Source organism: Octodon degus, unplaced genomic scaffold (assembly GCF_000260255.1).
Source record: "Octodon degus isolate 3935 unplaced genomic scaffold, OctDeg1.0 scaffold00098, whole genome shotgun sequence".
NCBI lineage: Eukaryota > Metazoa > Chordata > Mammalia > Rodentia > Octodontidae > Octodon > Octodon degus.
Window position 1 is genome coordinate 6151446 of NW_004524674.1, and position 12920 is coordinate 6164365.

The 12920-nt window shown below is 47.3% G+C and overlaps 1 protein-coding gene across 6 annotated transcripts in view; it reads right to left on the reverse strand.

Moving 5' to 3' along the window:
* Window positions 1-2923: 2923 nt before the first annotated feature.
* Myh10 (myosin heavy chain 10) overlaps window positions 2924-12920 on the reverse strand; it is a 137637-nt gene continuing 127640 nt past the window's right edge. For all 6 annotated transcript variants that reach the window (XM_023723440.1, XM_023723439.1, XM_023723442.1 and 3 more), the window contains 6 exons: window positions 10560-10648; window positions 9664-9787; window positions 9379-9587; window positions 7216-7324; window positions 5865-6037; window positions 2924-4558 (listed from right to left, as the gene is read on the reverse strand). In XM_023723440.1, the coding sequence (XP_023579208.1) occupies window positions 4414-4558; window positions 5865-6037; window positions 7216-7324; window positions 9379-9587; window positions 9664-9787; window positions 10560-10648 (849 nt within the window). In that variant the 3' untranslated portion in view covers window positions 2924-4413. The remainder of the gene's footprint in view (window positions 4559-5864; window positions 6038-7215; window positions 7325-9378; window positions 9588-9663; window positions 9788-10559; window positions 10649-12920) is intronic.

Genomic DNA, 12920 nt, shown 5'->3' on the forward strand with positions numbered 1-12920 from the left:
CTGGATGGTTAAGACCAAGATATAGCAAGACCTATATACACAGAAATGTAACTTTTGTATCTGATAAGGTCAGCCAAGTACTCTCAGGATTTATCCTGGAGCCCTGTACCACCTTTTGTACATCCTTTTGTCAGTGTCTGACATGAGGATGAGTCATGGCCATACTCTATCTTAAGGCTTCAGACAGCCATGGGAGCCTATCATAAGGCTGCTTTGAAAAACATAAATAGACCTCAATGCTTTAATCAATCAAACACGAATTTTCTTGACTCAGTGACAGCTGAAGGACATGTTCAGACCTTTTTGCATATATTGTATGCATATGTGCACTAGTTATAATTTATGTTTCTCTGAAAACAGGCATCAATGATGTACTCTTGATTGCTTTCATGTTAGATTTCAGACAAGGAGACATGTCATGTGACATGCCGGATTCCCAAAAGACAGGTGGCTACAAAAGGAATGGACTGCTAGGCCGGGTCCTCAGGGTTGGCACAGGATAGCATTTTAGTAAACACTCAAGGTTTGGGAAAGCTCTTGGTATGTGTTGTCCCAGAAAGTTGGAGAGGGAAGATGAGTTCTTTGTCCTCAGTGATGAGGCAGCCTGTGAACAGTCAAGTCTCTTCAGGCCTCAGCCAGACCAGGGTGAAAGGAGCCATTTGTCTCCTTGCCCGGGCCCATCTAGTTCTGGCTCTTCGGCTGTCTTTTGCAAGGTGAAGGTAAGGCAGGAAGGGGTGGTTCCTAGAGCACTTTCCTTCTCTAGTCTTGATAGGGACACACCTGTCTCTTGGCAACACTGGCTTCTAGGAGCAGAGATTAGGGTTAGGGTTAGGTTATAACCCTAGGTTAGGTTAGGTTATACCCAGAGCCATAGCATGGGCTGGCCAGGAGAGCACCTTAGTTTTATGGTCCCAAATCCATCTTAGCTGAAGTTTTTGGGTACTGTGAAGATGGGTGACAGAAGAAACTATAGCGGGCTGTAGTCTTTCACATGCCAAAGTTTTGGAAGTGAACCTTTAAGCTAATAGGCCAGGAAGGCATTAGCCCAATCAAAATAGTTTCTTAATAAACTGTTGGACTGTGTTTTTAAAAATGGTACCTGTGGTGTGGCAAGGGCAGAGCCAGTAGCTTACAAAACATTCCTGAGGTGAAAACCCCAACACTTCATCTAGACCTCTTGCCAAGTGGCCCACCTGCCATAAGTTTGTCTTACTTGAGCTCTAAATGCCCCATGGGGTTTTATAAACTACCTTTTTGTGAGGTGGAGATGTTCATCTAGTGAAGAAATGTTCTTGGGGCCGGCCAAATAGCATATTAAAGCACCTCCAAGCAGGCACAGGGGCCAGCAGTTTGATCTCCGGGCCTGCCATGCCAGCCCCGCCCATGGGGCTTGCTGAGATGGCAATTAAAACTGGGTGTGGTGGCGCATGCCTATAATCCCAGCTCTTGGGAGGCTGTAAACAGGTGGATCACTACCGGTCCGATCTAATAGGGAGACCCTGAACACCTTGTAGACCCTTCCCTAAAATTAAAAAAAAGAAAAGTTCTTTCATGTTAGTATTTGGGGTACTGGATGTGGATACCGGTCAAGCCAGCCAGTAGGAAATTTTTTTGTGGATGCAGCGGTGAGAATGTAGCAGAAACACCAGAGCTTCAACTTACCTTCTTCTATGGTTGATATGGCACCAGGTCCAAGATGGCAGCCATCAGGAGGCTGATGAAGGAGCTTGAAGAGATCCGCAAATGTGGAATGAAAAACTTCCATGACATCAGGTTGATGAAGCTAATTTATTGATTTGGCAAAGTCTTATTATGCCTGACAACCCATATGATAAGGGGGTGTTTAGAATTGAAATCAACTTTTCAATAGAGTAGCCATTCAAACCACCAAAGATCTTTTTTAAAACAAACATCTATTACCCAAACATTGATGAAAAGGTGCTGGGAGAACTGGAAGCCAGCAACTAAAACCAACCAAGTAATCCAGTCCTTCATAGCACTTGTGAATGACCCCCAGCCTGAGCACCTGCTCTGGGCTGACCTAGCTAAAAAATACTAACAATTCTGTAAGGATGCTGAAGAGTTAACAAAGAAATATGGGGAAAAAGCGACCCATGGACTAAAATCTGCCACAAATGATTCCAGTACGTGTGAGCAGAGACCCCAAGCAATACATTGAGACATCCCACAAAGGCAGGACTGGAAAATTGACACATGCCACTACCTGGTGTTCACTTGTGGCAGCTACTAACTTTCTATAGTTTTCCTAAGTGATCTAGTAACCTGTAAAGAAAGGATTAAAATTTTCAGATATTCTATGGTAGTGACACAGAAAAGAGTCCCATTTCTCATGTCCTTGCTGCTGCCTCTGACCCAGGATCAGCCTAGCCAAGTGTTGTGGAGTAAGAAGTCGCACTCCGATCACACGTGTCTCTCCAATCCCAGCTGGCTACAGTAGCAAAGCTGCCTCAGGGAGCCACCAAAATCCTCCCCCCAAAGTGTTTTCAGCACACATCCTATCTAAAAATGCAGCCTGCAACTTCTTGGACCTCTTAAAAATGCAATGTGTTCCACTGGCTGGTGATCAAATTCTCCTGAACTGTTCCCTTGGCAGTTGGATCTTCAACACTGCCTGCCTTCTGGTGTCCTTTCCCTCCCCGAGTGTCCACGTACTAGTAAGCCATAGGGTGAGCAGGACTTCCAGTCAGTCTGCCTGGAGAATCAGTTTCTGGGTGAGCCCAGGGGTCTGGTATCATCACCAAGTCTGTGGAGCCAACCTCCCTCTGGCCAGGTCACAGATGGGAAACTTAGAACAGAAGGTGAGAAAACAAATTCCATGTTCACATGATTATTCTTGTTTATTGAGGTCTGTTTATTCTCAACGGGTGCTTTTTCCTCCAAGTAAACAGAGCAGGCGTAAATATCTATAATGAATAAATTTATTGTCTTACAAAAATCATTGTCTAGAAATATGGGAATACAAGAAAAGATATTTGCAGTCAGGTGTCTGGTGGTCAACAGCCAGTACAATTCATACAGGGAGAAATCGGAGATTCCAAACCCACATGACAAACTGTTCCTAACAGATGTTAAAGCTTTTAACCCAAAAGGTTTGTGTTTTCAAGCACATTGCAGAGGATCAGGGATTTATCATTAACACTGATTTGTTGTCACTGAATGTTTATAATACCACTTTGACTAGAGAGGTACATGATATGAAGCATAGTCAAAACTTAATACATTAAATTGTTATAGAGGCAAATGATATATTTAACATTGTCTTAGTACTGTAGTGTCTAAGGCACTTTCTGTAATGTCAGTTTGCTCAACTATCAACCAAAAACAGAATGCTAAAGTGTTCACTGTAACACTGTCCAAAGGGAAGGGGAAAGGAAAAATGAAAGAAGGGTTCACACCCACTGGCATGTCAACATTCAGGCAGATGGCATCTATTTGTGAGGTCCTCTCAACCTCGCTGACAAACTTGGAACAATCCTTGGACACAAAACCAACATTCCCATTTTGGGCTCAAAGCAGTGGCTGAATATGCAAGGTCAGCACAAGGGCCTGGCTGGCGAGGAGGGTCTTCTGCTAGCTCCTGCGGGGCCGCAGCTGCTTGCTCCTGAAGAGCTGGCCCAACCTGACTTGAGGAGACCATCTGGCTGTCACCTGTGGCCTCAGCCGCATCATGGCCACCACCCTCTCTATGCACAGACTAGCCCTGGCCAGGACGGTTCACATGAGTAGATGTGGGGACACCACCAACTCGAGGGGTGGAGCCTCTCCTTGGGAGACAGGCATGGTAACCCTAAATGGATGTGGCTTCCCCCAGTCCAACCCACCCCTCTGAATCTTTCCAGAGCCCCTTTCACAGTTTGCTCACTGAAACAGTGATCATTATTTGAAGGATCTGAGAGAAACAAGTGCAGTTTAGGTTCCACAATGTTCTAAGAGACTGGATGTGGCGGAGGAGTCAGGGCCACATGAAACACAGAACTAAGTTTCCTGTTTGTACGACAGAGCATGCAGAGCGACTGAGCAACGACCATGGGGTTGCCCCCACAGCCCAGCGACTGGCAATGGAGGGCCTGGAGTTTCTGTTTTAAAAAGGGTTCTCCTCTTAACATGTCTTATAAAATGGTCTTTTGATGAATACATGGAAAATAGATGCAATGATGAGACAATCTGTCTAATATGTGTGTCTTTTGTGTGGATATATATAAAAAGGGGAGCAATTGTACCTAGTTAAGCAGGATACAGTCTGCGTAGGCCAAAAGCCCAAAGACACAGTTGATCTTTCCAGAAGGAATCCCGCAGCTTGCTGATTCCTGAATCGGTAGGAGGCACCAGGCAGACTGGTGCTGGATGAGTTCCTGTGTGTCCCCCTGTGTCGTCGTCTCTGGCTTCCTGTGTCTACTCAGACTGGGGTGGCTGTGTTTCGTTGATATCACTGGTCTTACTTTCTGTGTCATCGTCTGATAGCTCCAGGGAAGCCCCCTCGATGTGCAGCTGGCGCCGGCCAGACCGGCTTGAAGAAAAGCTGATTGGGCCACCCCGCCTGGGAGAGCAGAAAATAGATCGTCAATAAAGGCCAAAAAAAAAAAAAAAAAAAAAAAAAAAAAAAAAAAAAAAAAAAGGCTCAAGCAGCCATGACAGTCAAGTTTAATCCGAAATGATACAATTTTCTGGCCCATCCTAGGGCCCTGCATTGGCAGGTGTAACTGGGAAGGCTTTGAACTGTCCTTCCTCATCTAGTATCATCCTGGTCACCATAGCATGGAGCGGGGCCTCAGAGACTTGGGGAAGGCCTGGCTCACCTGAAGCCTGCCATGTGATAGAGATGCTAATGAGGGCCAGGGATCAAGCCCAGCACCATAAGCTCCTGCCTGGAGGCAGGAGGTCCTCAGTGCCGTTCTTGGTACAACCTCCCTCCCCCATCCTCCCAACAACACACACACAGAAAAGAAATGGTAGTGAAAAGGATTAAGACAAAGCTCTACCTACTACCCATCCTTTAATCAGAAGAGGGCCAGAAAGCATCAATTTTACTTAGGCTTTGTAGGCCATATGTGGTCTGCCACACAAACTTTGTTTTTGTGGTTTTTAAAAAGTTCTTTAAAAGAAAAGCCAGTTTGGGGCGTGGTAGGCTCGCCTGTAATCCCAGCACTTGGGAGGCTAAGACAGGAGGATCAGTGGTACTCAAAGGCCAGCCTGGGCTACATAGTAAGTTCAAGGCCAGCCTGAACTACATAATGAGACCTTGTCTCAAAACAAAACAAACCAGAGCCGGCCATATTGCTCAGCAGACTAAAGAGCCTGCTTAGGTAGATGTAGGGGCTTGGGGTTCATCCTCAGCCTGCTGTTCTGGCCCTGCCCCCAGGGTGTGCTGAGTTGGTGATTGAGACTGGGTGGTGTGGTGTGCACCTGTAATCCAAGCGCTCGGGAGGCTGAAAACAGAATCACTACGAGTAAGAGTCTGATTTACGTAAGACCCTGTACTAAACACAGACACACACACACAAAAAGAAACAAAACACAGTAAAAGCCATTCTTACGGGGCCAGGAATATATAGCTCAGCAGCGTAAGTGCCTGCCTGGCAAGTGCGAGGTCCAAAGATTTTGATCCTTGGTAACAACAATGAAAAAAGCCATTCTTGGCTTATTGCCTATACAAAGCAGGTTACAGACTGAGCGTGCACTGGCCAGCTGCTGACCCTGGTTGGCCTGTTTTTGGGGATGGGGGTCTCTCTCAGTGCTTCCACGCTCTGCTCTCCCTCCTGTGAGCCATCTCTCAGTGAGCTTCTGTGGCCAGCGGGCCCTGAGCCTGCCACGCTGCCTGCCTTGTGTGTCCTTGCCAGGCTCACCTCAGCCGGTTCTTCAGTGTGCTGACCTCACGGCTCAGACCCTCATTGGCCTCAGTAGCATCATCCAGTTCCCGCTGGAGCTTTCGCCGAGACGCATTTGCACGTGTAGCTTCCTCTTCAGCCTCCTCCAGCTGGCGTTTCAGCTGCTTCATCCTGGCGTTGGCCTTTTCCATCTTGGGGGGTCACAAGAACCGAGACAGAACACTGAATCTAGTACGGGTCTCTGTACCCAAGTGTCTGCACAGTCCTCTTGGGCGCCATGTGGCCATGCTCACGTTTGTGTGCACTTTTATGTTGGGGCCTGGTCTGCGGATTTTTAATTTGCCAACTACTCTCAACAAAGCCAGCATCTACAAAAGAAACTAAGCTAACAAAATTTAAACCTAGAGTTTTTTCCAGAAAAATGACCTAGTTTTTTATCTTCACCTGAGAATCATTAGGGTTTATGAAAGAGAATTGGTACTCCTGCAAATGTACAAGCATCGACAATGTGGAGTCACCAACTGCAGGATGTGTTTCCCATCTCCTGTGAAGTACTTTTTAAGACATCACACCTAGAGTCAAGAACAGCCGCTACAGGAGCCATGAGCTCCAAGAGCTCCCCCATCAGATCCTTCACCCTTGAACATGTACAGGTAGCAGCCAGTGCCCTGTGGATCCTGTTCACACCTGTCCAGAACTGCCTTGGTGTGGCCAGGCCCTGAGGCTGTGTGGGGTGTGTGTGTGTGTGAACCTTAGGGGCCAGACTGGTGTAGAAGGCCCAACCAACGGTCGTGAGTCCTTAACTCTGTCCACCTTCCTGCCCAGTGTGTGCAGCAGCAAGACTCGCCAGAGCAGAGAGGAGTGAGCTGGAGGGGAGGGCACAGCGCCCAGGCCACAGTAGGTGCAAACCTGCCTGCAGCCAGGGTATCTGCTGCAGGCAGGGGAGGCCACCCAGGACCTACTCAGTGTCCCCTGCAGCTATCCAGGCAGCTGGTATTTCATGACTGCTTATGTCATGAAATAAGCTATTCTGGGTACCAGGGAGATAACCAGGAGCCTGGGAGAAACATGGTAACTTGAAAATTCTGTCAATGCCTCATACCTCTGGGCCTCTTTAAACTCTTGCCTCCCTTCTCCAAGTATCGTGTAGTAAGTGTCCCTCACTTTACCAACACCCGTCTATCCCCAGCACCCACAAATGCCTGCTGGAACATGGCATTTGGGAACATGGAATAGCACCTGGTAGTTGAAACAGTTAAGAGTTCCAAACAGCATTTTCCTAATTATGCCAGTTCGCCCAGCCTTGCATGCAGCCTCCTGCTGAATCTTTACAAGGCAGATGACATTGTGCCCTGCTTTCTTCACATACCTGCTCTTTATACTGATCTGCATGTCGGCGCTCATCTTCTACCTGCATGAAGATTTCTTTCAGCTTCTTTTCAGTGCGACGGACCAGCTTGTTGGCAGCTGCTCGTTCCCTGTGAAAACAGTAACAGTAGTCTTGAAAGTCTTGGAATTATATTTTGAGTGAGGAAAATCTTTTTTAGAGTCTTTTTTCTTTGGAAGAAGACACATGGTGGTATGTCTTCCTGAACCACTCTTCCCAGACAACTATGACTATTAATGTGGCCCTCAAACTTTCTCCTTTTGGTCAGAATGGGAATTGTCTTTAATGTATTTTTCAATGTTGACAAGTAGAAAAAGCATGTTGTTCTTGTTATTAATGGTACTAGTCACTTTGCTATGTTATACATAAAACATCTGTCAGGGGCTGGGGCAATAGCTCAGTGACTAAAGCGGCTGCCTGGCAAGCACAAGGTCTTGAATTTGATCCCCAGTACCAAAAAAAAAAAAAAAAAGAAAGAAAGAAAAAGAAAAAAGATCCAAACCATAAAACATCTGTCAGTTATATGAAACCTAGACTATTTAAAGACAAAAAATCAGGGCTGGCCAGATAGCTCAGTGGGTTAAAGCACCTGCTAAGGCAGATGCAAGGACTGGGGTTCAATCCTGGCATGCTGTGCCGGCCCCACCCCCAGGGCGGGCTGAGACTGTGAAAGAAACTGGGTGTGGTGGTGGGGTACACATGTGCTTGGGAGGCCGAAAACAGGAGGATCACTATGAGTCCAATCTGTGTAGTGAGACCTTTTAGACCCTGTACTAAAATACATTAAAAAAAAAAAAAAAAAAGACAAAAACCAGAGCTGGGTATGGTAGCAGATGCCTGCAATACCAATACTTGGGAGGCTGAGGCAGGAAAATCACTGAGTTTGTGGCCAGCCTGAATTGCATAGTAAGACCTTATCTCAAGAAAGACAAAACCCTTAGTGGGTTAGTCTGAGCTGGTTTACTAATCTGGCGGACCAAACCACCCCCCCAAAACCCCACTTTATTGATTTCAACTTAGAGTTTATTAACCACTATGAAGCTATGAGATTTCACAACTAACACTGAAAAACAATAGCAAAAAAAGAGGCCCATAAACCCCACATATACTTACTGTTTAGAAGTCAAAAAACCCTATTGTTTTAACCTGGGCTGCTGTCCTGGATGGAGAAGAGGTAACTTATTTGGCGGACTTCATGGAAAACAGAATGCCAAAATGTACCACAGTGGGCTCATGTGAAAGGGCAAGTTCTACTGATTACAACTAAAACCCCAACCTGGATTGTTTTATTTCAATCTGGGAGAGGGGAGTGGGAAGTACTAGGGTACTGGGTTGGGCACCTGCTGTGCACTGAGCAAGGCGCGGCAGACAGCTGGGCCCCAAGTTCTCCGGCAAGAAGGTGGATCGGAAGCTTGGCCAGCTCAGGCTGACTGAATCTAACAGCTCTGCAAACGCCTGCTAAAAGCCACACCATGCAATTCTCACAATTCCCACATATTTTTTTTTTTTAAAGATTTTTTTTTTAAATTTATTTGTGTGTGTGTGTGTGTGTGTGTGTGTGGCCAGCTCAGCCCACCAGGGGGCGGGGCTGGCTGGCATGTGGTGCTGGGGGATTGAACCGTGGTCCCTGGGCTTTGCTAAGCTTATTCTAAGTAGGTGCTTTAGACCACTGAGCCATCTCACCAGCCCCCCACATACTTTTAACACAGCAACATGGTAAGTGAAGTGATCCCTTCCTACAGGGGGCAAAGAGCCTTTATTTTTGTCATATTCCATTTCTACTCTGCCAGCAGATTGCAGCTTTCACAGGATACTGTCTATTGGGGAGCAGACTCTCGATTGAGATGTAAACTTAGGGAGCTGAGAAAATCAGGGGGCCCAGTATGTCTGGCCCTCAGCTGGGTTCACGAGGAGCTAACAACTTCTCGGAGGCCACCTGTCCTTCTACCCTGAGCACTGTCAGCACATCTTTTTGGCTCAAAGCCCCTCACAGTTCCCACTCTGGTCGTGTATGCTCTTATCATCTCTCTACACTAGGGAGCTCGGAGAGCAAGGGGCACATCTGCTGTCTCTGATGCAGACTGGCCCAGGGGCTGCTCCATGTACTGGACATGCAGTGAGCTGGTTGCCAGAAGGACCTCTTACTTGGCTTCCTGCTCAAGCTGCTCCTCCAGCTGCCCAATCTTGGCTTCCAGGGCTGAGATGGTGGCCTTGAACTTGGACTTGACAGCACCTTCCAGCTCTTGTAGCTTGGCTTTCAGTTCCTTGTTCTGTCGCTCCAGTTGCTGACGTGCATTATCACTCTTCTGGGCAGCGCTGCGCTCAGCTGCCAACTCTGTGTTCAGGGTGTCCACCTGGAAGGGAGAGCGGCTTTGGTTACATGGGCAGAGAGGAGGCAGAGCTCCCCTGGGGTTGGGCTGCGCACGCCACCTGTAGCGTGGTCTTTCGGAAACGATCATTGAGCAGCTCCATGTTGCTCTGCTCTTCTTCCAGCTCCTCCTCCAGCTGTGCAATCCGGGCCTCCAGACGCCGCTTCTCATCTAGCAGTGCGGACCTGGCCAGGGCGAGGGGGCGGTGACAGGTCAACACACTCTGGGAAACTCAGGCAGGGCTCCTGCAGCACACTGCTGCACATGGCCTGCTGGCACCCGGCATCAGTCTATCGACATGTCCCACTGACTGCTCACACCCCCAGATAGTCCCAGTTCTCTGCTGCCCACGTCTGTTCCCCTACACAGGCCATCACCTCGGCCCAGCCTGCTCTGGCAGCCTTCCAGTGATCTGCCTGCCACCTCCTCTGCCCTGTCCATCTGCTGTTCTGCACAGATCACAGCCAGGGGCTGCCAACTTTTAAATACAAGTAAGACCCTTTCTGGAAATTCCTTGCTAAACTCCAGTGGTTTTCCAAAACTATAAATAAATTGCCAGCTCCTTGTTATGGCATGGCAGAAAAAGCACATGATGAGCTGCCAATATAGTAATTAAGTGGAGACAGCAACTCAATTGGAAAATTAATGATTTTAATAAACCATGAATCCAGAGAAAGAGCTAAGGAACCTGCTTGCCAAACTCAATGAATATGAAAGTTGGGACTTGCAGTGTCAGGTCAGTGTAGCCAGCGGACACATGTCAGCAGTGTGCAAGGCTGTTACCACCAGCACAGGGACTGTGACCACCTCGGCACCCCGTATCTTTCTAGACCCTGAGTGGATAAGCAAGCCTCTCCTGGACATCAGGTGACTGCTGAGCAGCAGCCCAGCTTTTGAAGGCATCACTGCTTTCATCTTAGATGCCTGTCCCTTCCCGCCTTCTGCCATGGGACTCACTTGCCAGAAGCGCTGTTGGCGATCTCATCGGCCAGCTCATCTCTCTCCTGCTCGGCATGTCGGCGAGCGCGCTCCGATGAGGCTAGTTCCTAAATGAGTTGAGACTGAGGTAAGCTTTGACCATTACTGTTTTATCGCATACGAAAACTGACATTGCCTGGGTTTGTGGTGACCTGCTCCAATCACTTTTATGCGTACCTCAAACTGCAGTTTAGGTGTGAGAAATGAAACTGGCAAAGTTGTTGAAGAGAGTGCATGGCTAGCCAGGTCGGCAGCCTTAAACAATCCCATGGCGAAACCTGCTCTACATAAGGGCTTTGCCAATACTGCCAATGGAAGAGGAGTTATCCTTGAAAGATGACGTTCCTTAATATACAATGAGCAAACTTTAGCCTGAACCCTAAAAGAATATGAGCTAATCCAAATTATGGTCTTGAAGTATCTCTTACATAAAGTTCAGAGATTAAATGTATTAAAAAGGATCAGTGCATGTTGGGGCAGTGGTGCACAAGGATCATAGCTCCTGAGGGAAGATGTGTGGAGTGAGGCCTGTGCTCAGCATTTGGAGATCTGGGCCTCTGCTGTAGCTCTCAGAGGACCGGGCAACCTTAGAAAGATGACTTGCCATGGAGGGAGTCAGTGGTATGTGTTTCACCCCAATAGGGTAAGAAACTGGCTCAAAGAGAGGAAATGACTAGCTCACAGTTCCATGGATGGTCAGCAGCCAAAGCCAGGGTTCTAGTGCCCTGTCTAGAAGTCACCTCCAAAAGCCAATATGCATCTTGGCCATGCTGAGGGGCATGGAGGCACAGGAGCCCACCTCCATGCTCTGGCATGGGTGCCTTGTGCCTAGGAGGTAAAAGGGCAGCTGTACAGGATGTGATGGCAGCTTGTAGAACGCTTTGGGCCTGAACGGAGGGCTGCACATTGCAGCTCTGCTGTCTGGTCTCTCTATTCAGTTTCCCTGAGTTCTAGAGACTCTCTGAGCTCCTGTCCACTGGCTTGAGTGTGCTTTAGGGAGGTAGATTGACCCAAAGGGAATGGAAAGGACCTCAGGGCTAGAAACCAGGGGGACAGAGGTATCTGAGGGAAGGAAAAACACCAGAGACAAGGGCAGGCTGGCTTGCTGGCTCAGGGTCTTCCTTCATAGACACATGGAATAAATACCGCTGGTTTTCAGAAACAACCAAGAGTTATTTCTGGGTGGCACTGAGTTATTTCTAGGGGCCCTCCCTGGACACTCCAGTCATGGCCCAGAAGCCGAGAGGCAGCTCTACTGGCCCAGCACCTGCGGGGAAATGAGCGACAGGGATATCACTGGACTCCATGCTGGACACAGAGCTTAAGTGTTTGACTTATTTATACTACGTATTTTTTTTAAGGACATATGAGATAGATATAAAAACTAGCCACATTCTAGGCTCTAGAGCTACACAACACTGTCTGACAGTGCAATGAGAAAACTAGAAATCAGCCTTTTTTTTTAGTATTTTAGGGAAGGGTCTACAGGGTGTTCAGGGTCTTACTACTGGATCGGACTGGTAGTGACATGCCTGTTTACAGCTGCCTAAGAGCTGGGATTACAGGCATGGGCTACCACACCCAGTCTCAATTGCTGACTCAGCACACCCCAGGGATAGGGCCAGCATGGCAGGCCCAGGAATTGAACTCCCAGCTCCTGCACCAGCTTGCAGGTGCTTTAATCCACTGAACTACTTGGCTGGCCCTTGTTAGAAATCAGCTTTTTTTTTTTTTTTTCCTTTTTCTTTGGTATTTTAGAGAAGGGTCTACAGGGTGTTCAGGGTCTCACTACTACTAGATTGGACTGGTAGTGATCTGCCTGTTTACAGCCTCCCAAGAGCTGCGATTACAGGTGTGTGCCATCATGCCCAGTCTCAGAAATCAGCTTTTAAAAATGCATACATTTGGAAATAAATATCACACTTTTAAATTACTCATGTAATAAATAATAAGCCATATTACAAATTAGAATAATATAAAATTAAATGAGTGAAATCACTTCATATCAAAATTGGTGGGATCCTATACCAAATTAAAAAAAAAAATTAGTGGGATGAAGTAAAAACAAGTTAGAGGGGAAATCAGAGTATTTTGATACATATTAGCCAAGAGCTTGAGAACTGATGAGCTAAGTGTCCAAGAAGCCAAAACGTGAGGGGCTAAGGGTATAACCCAGTGGTAGTGAGTACACTTAGCATGTACAAGGTCTTTGGTTTAATTCCTAGTGTCTACACACATACACAGACACATGCACACAATCAAAAATTGTCCAACACGGGCTGGTAAGATGGCTCAGTGGTCTAAAGCACCTACTTTGAACAAGCTTAGCAAAGCACAGGG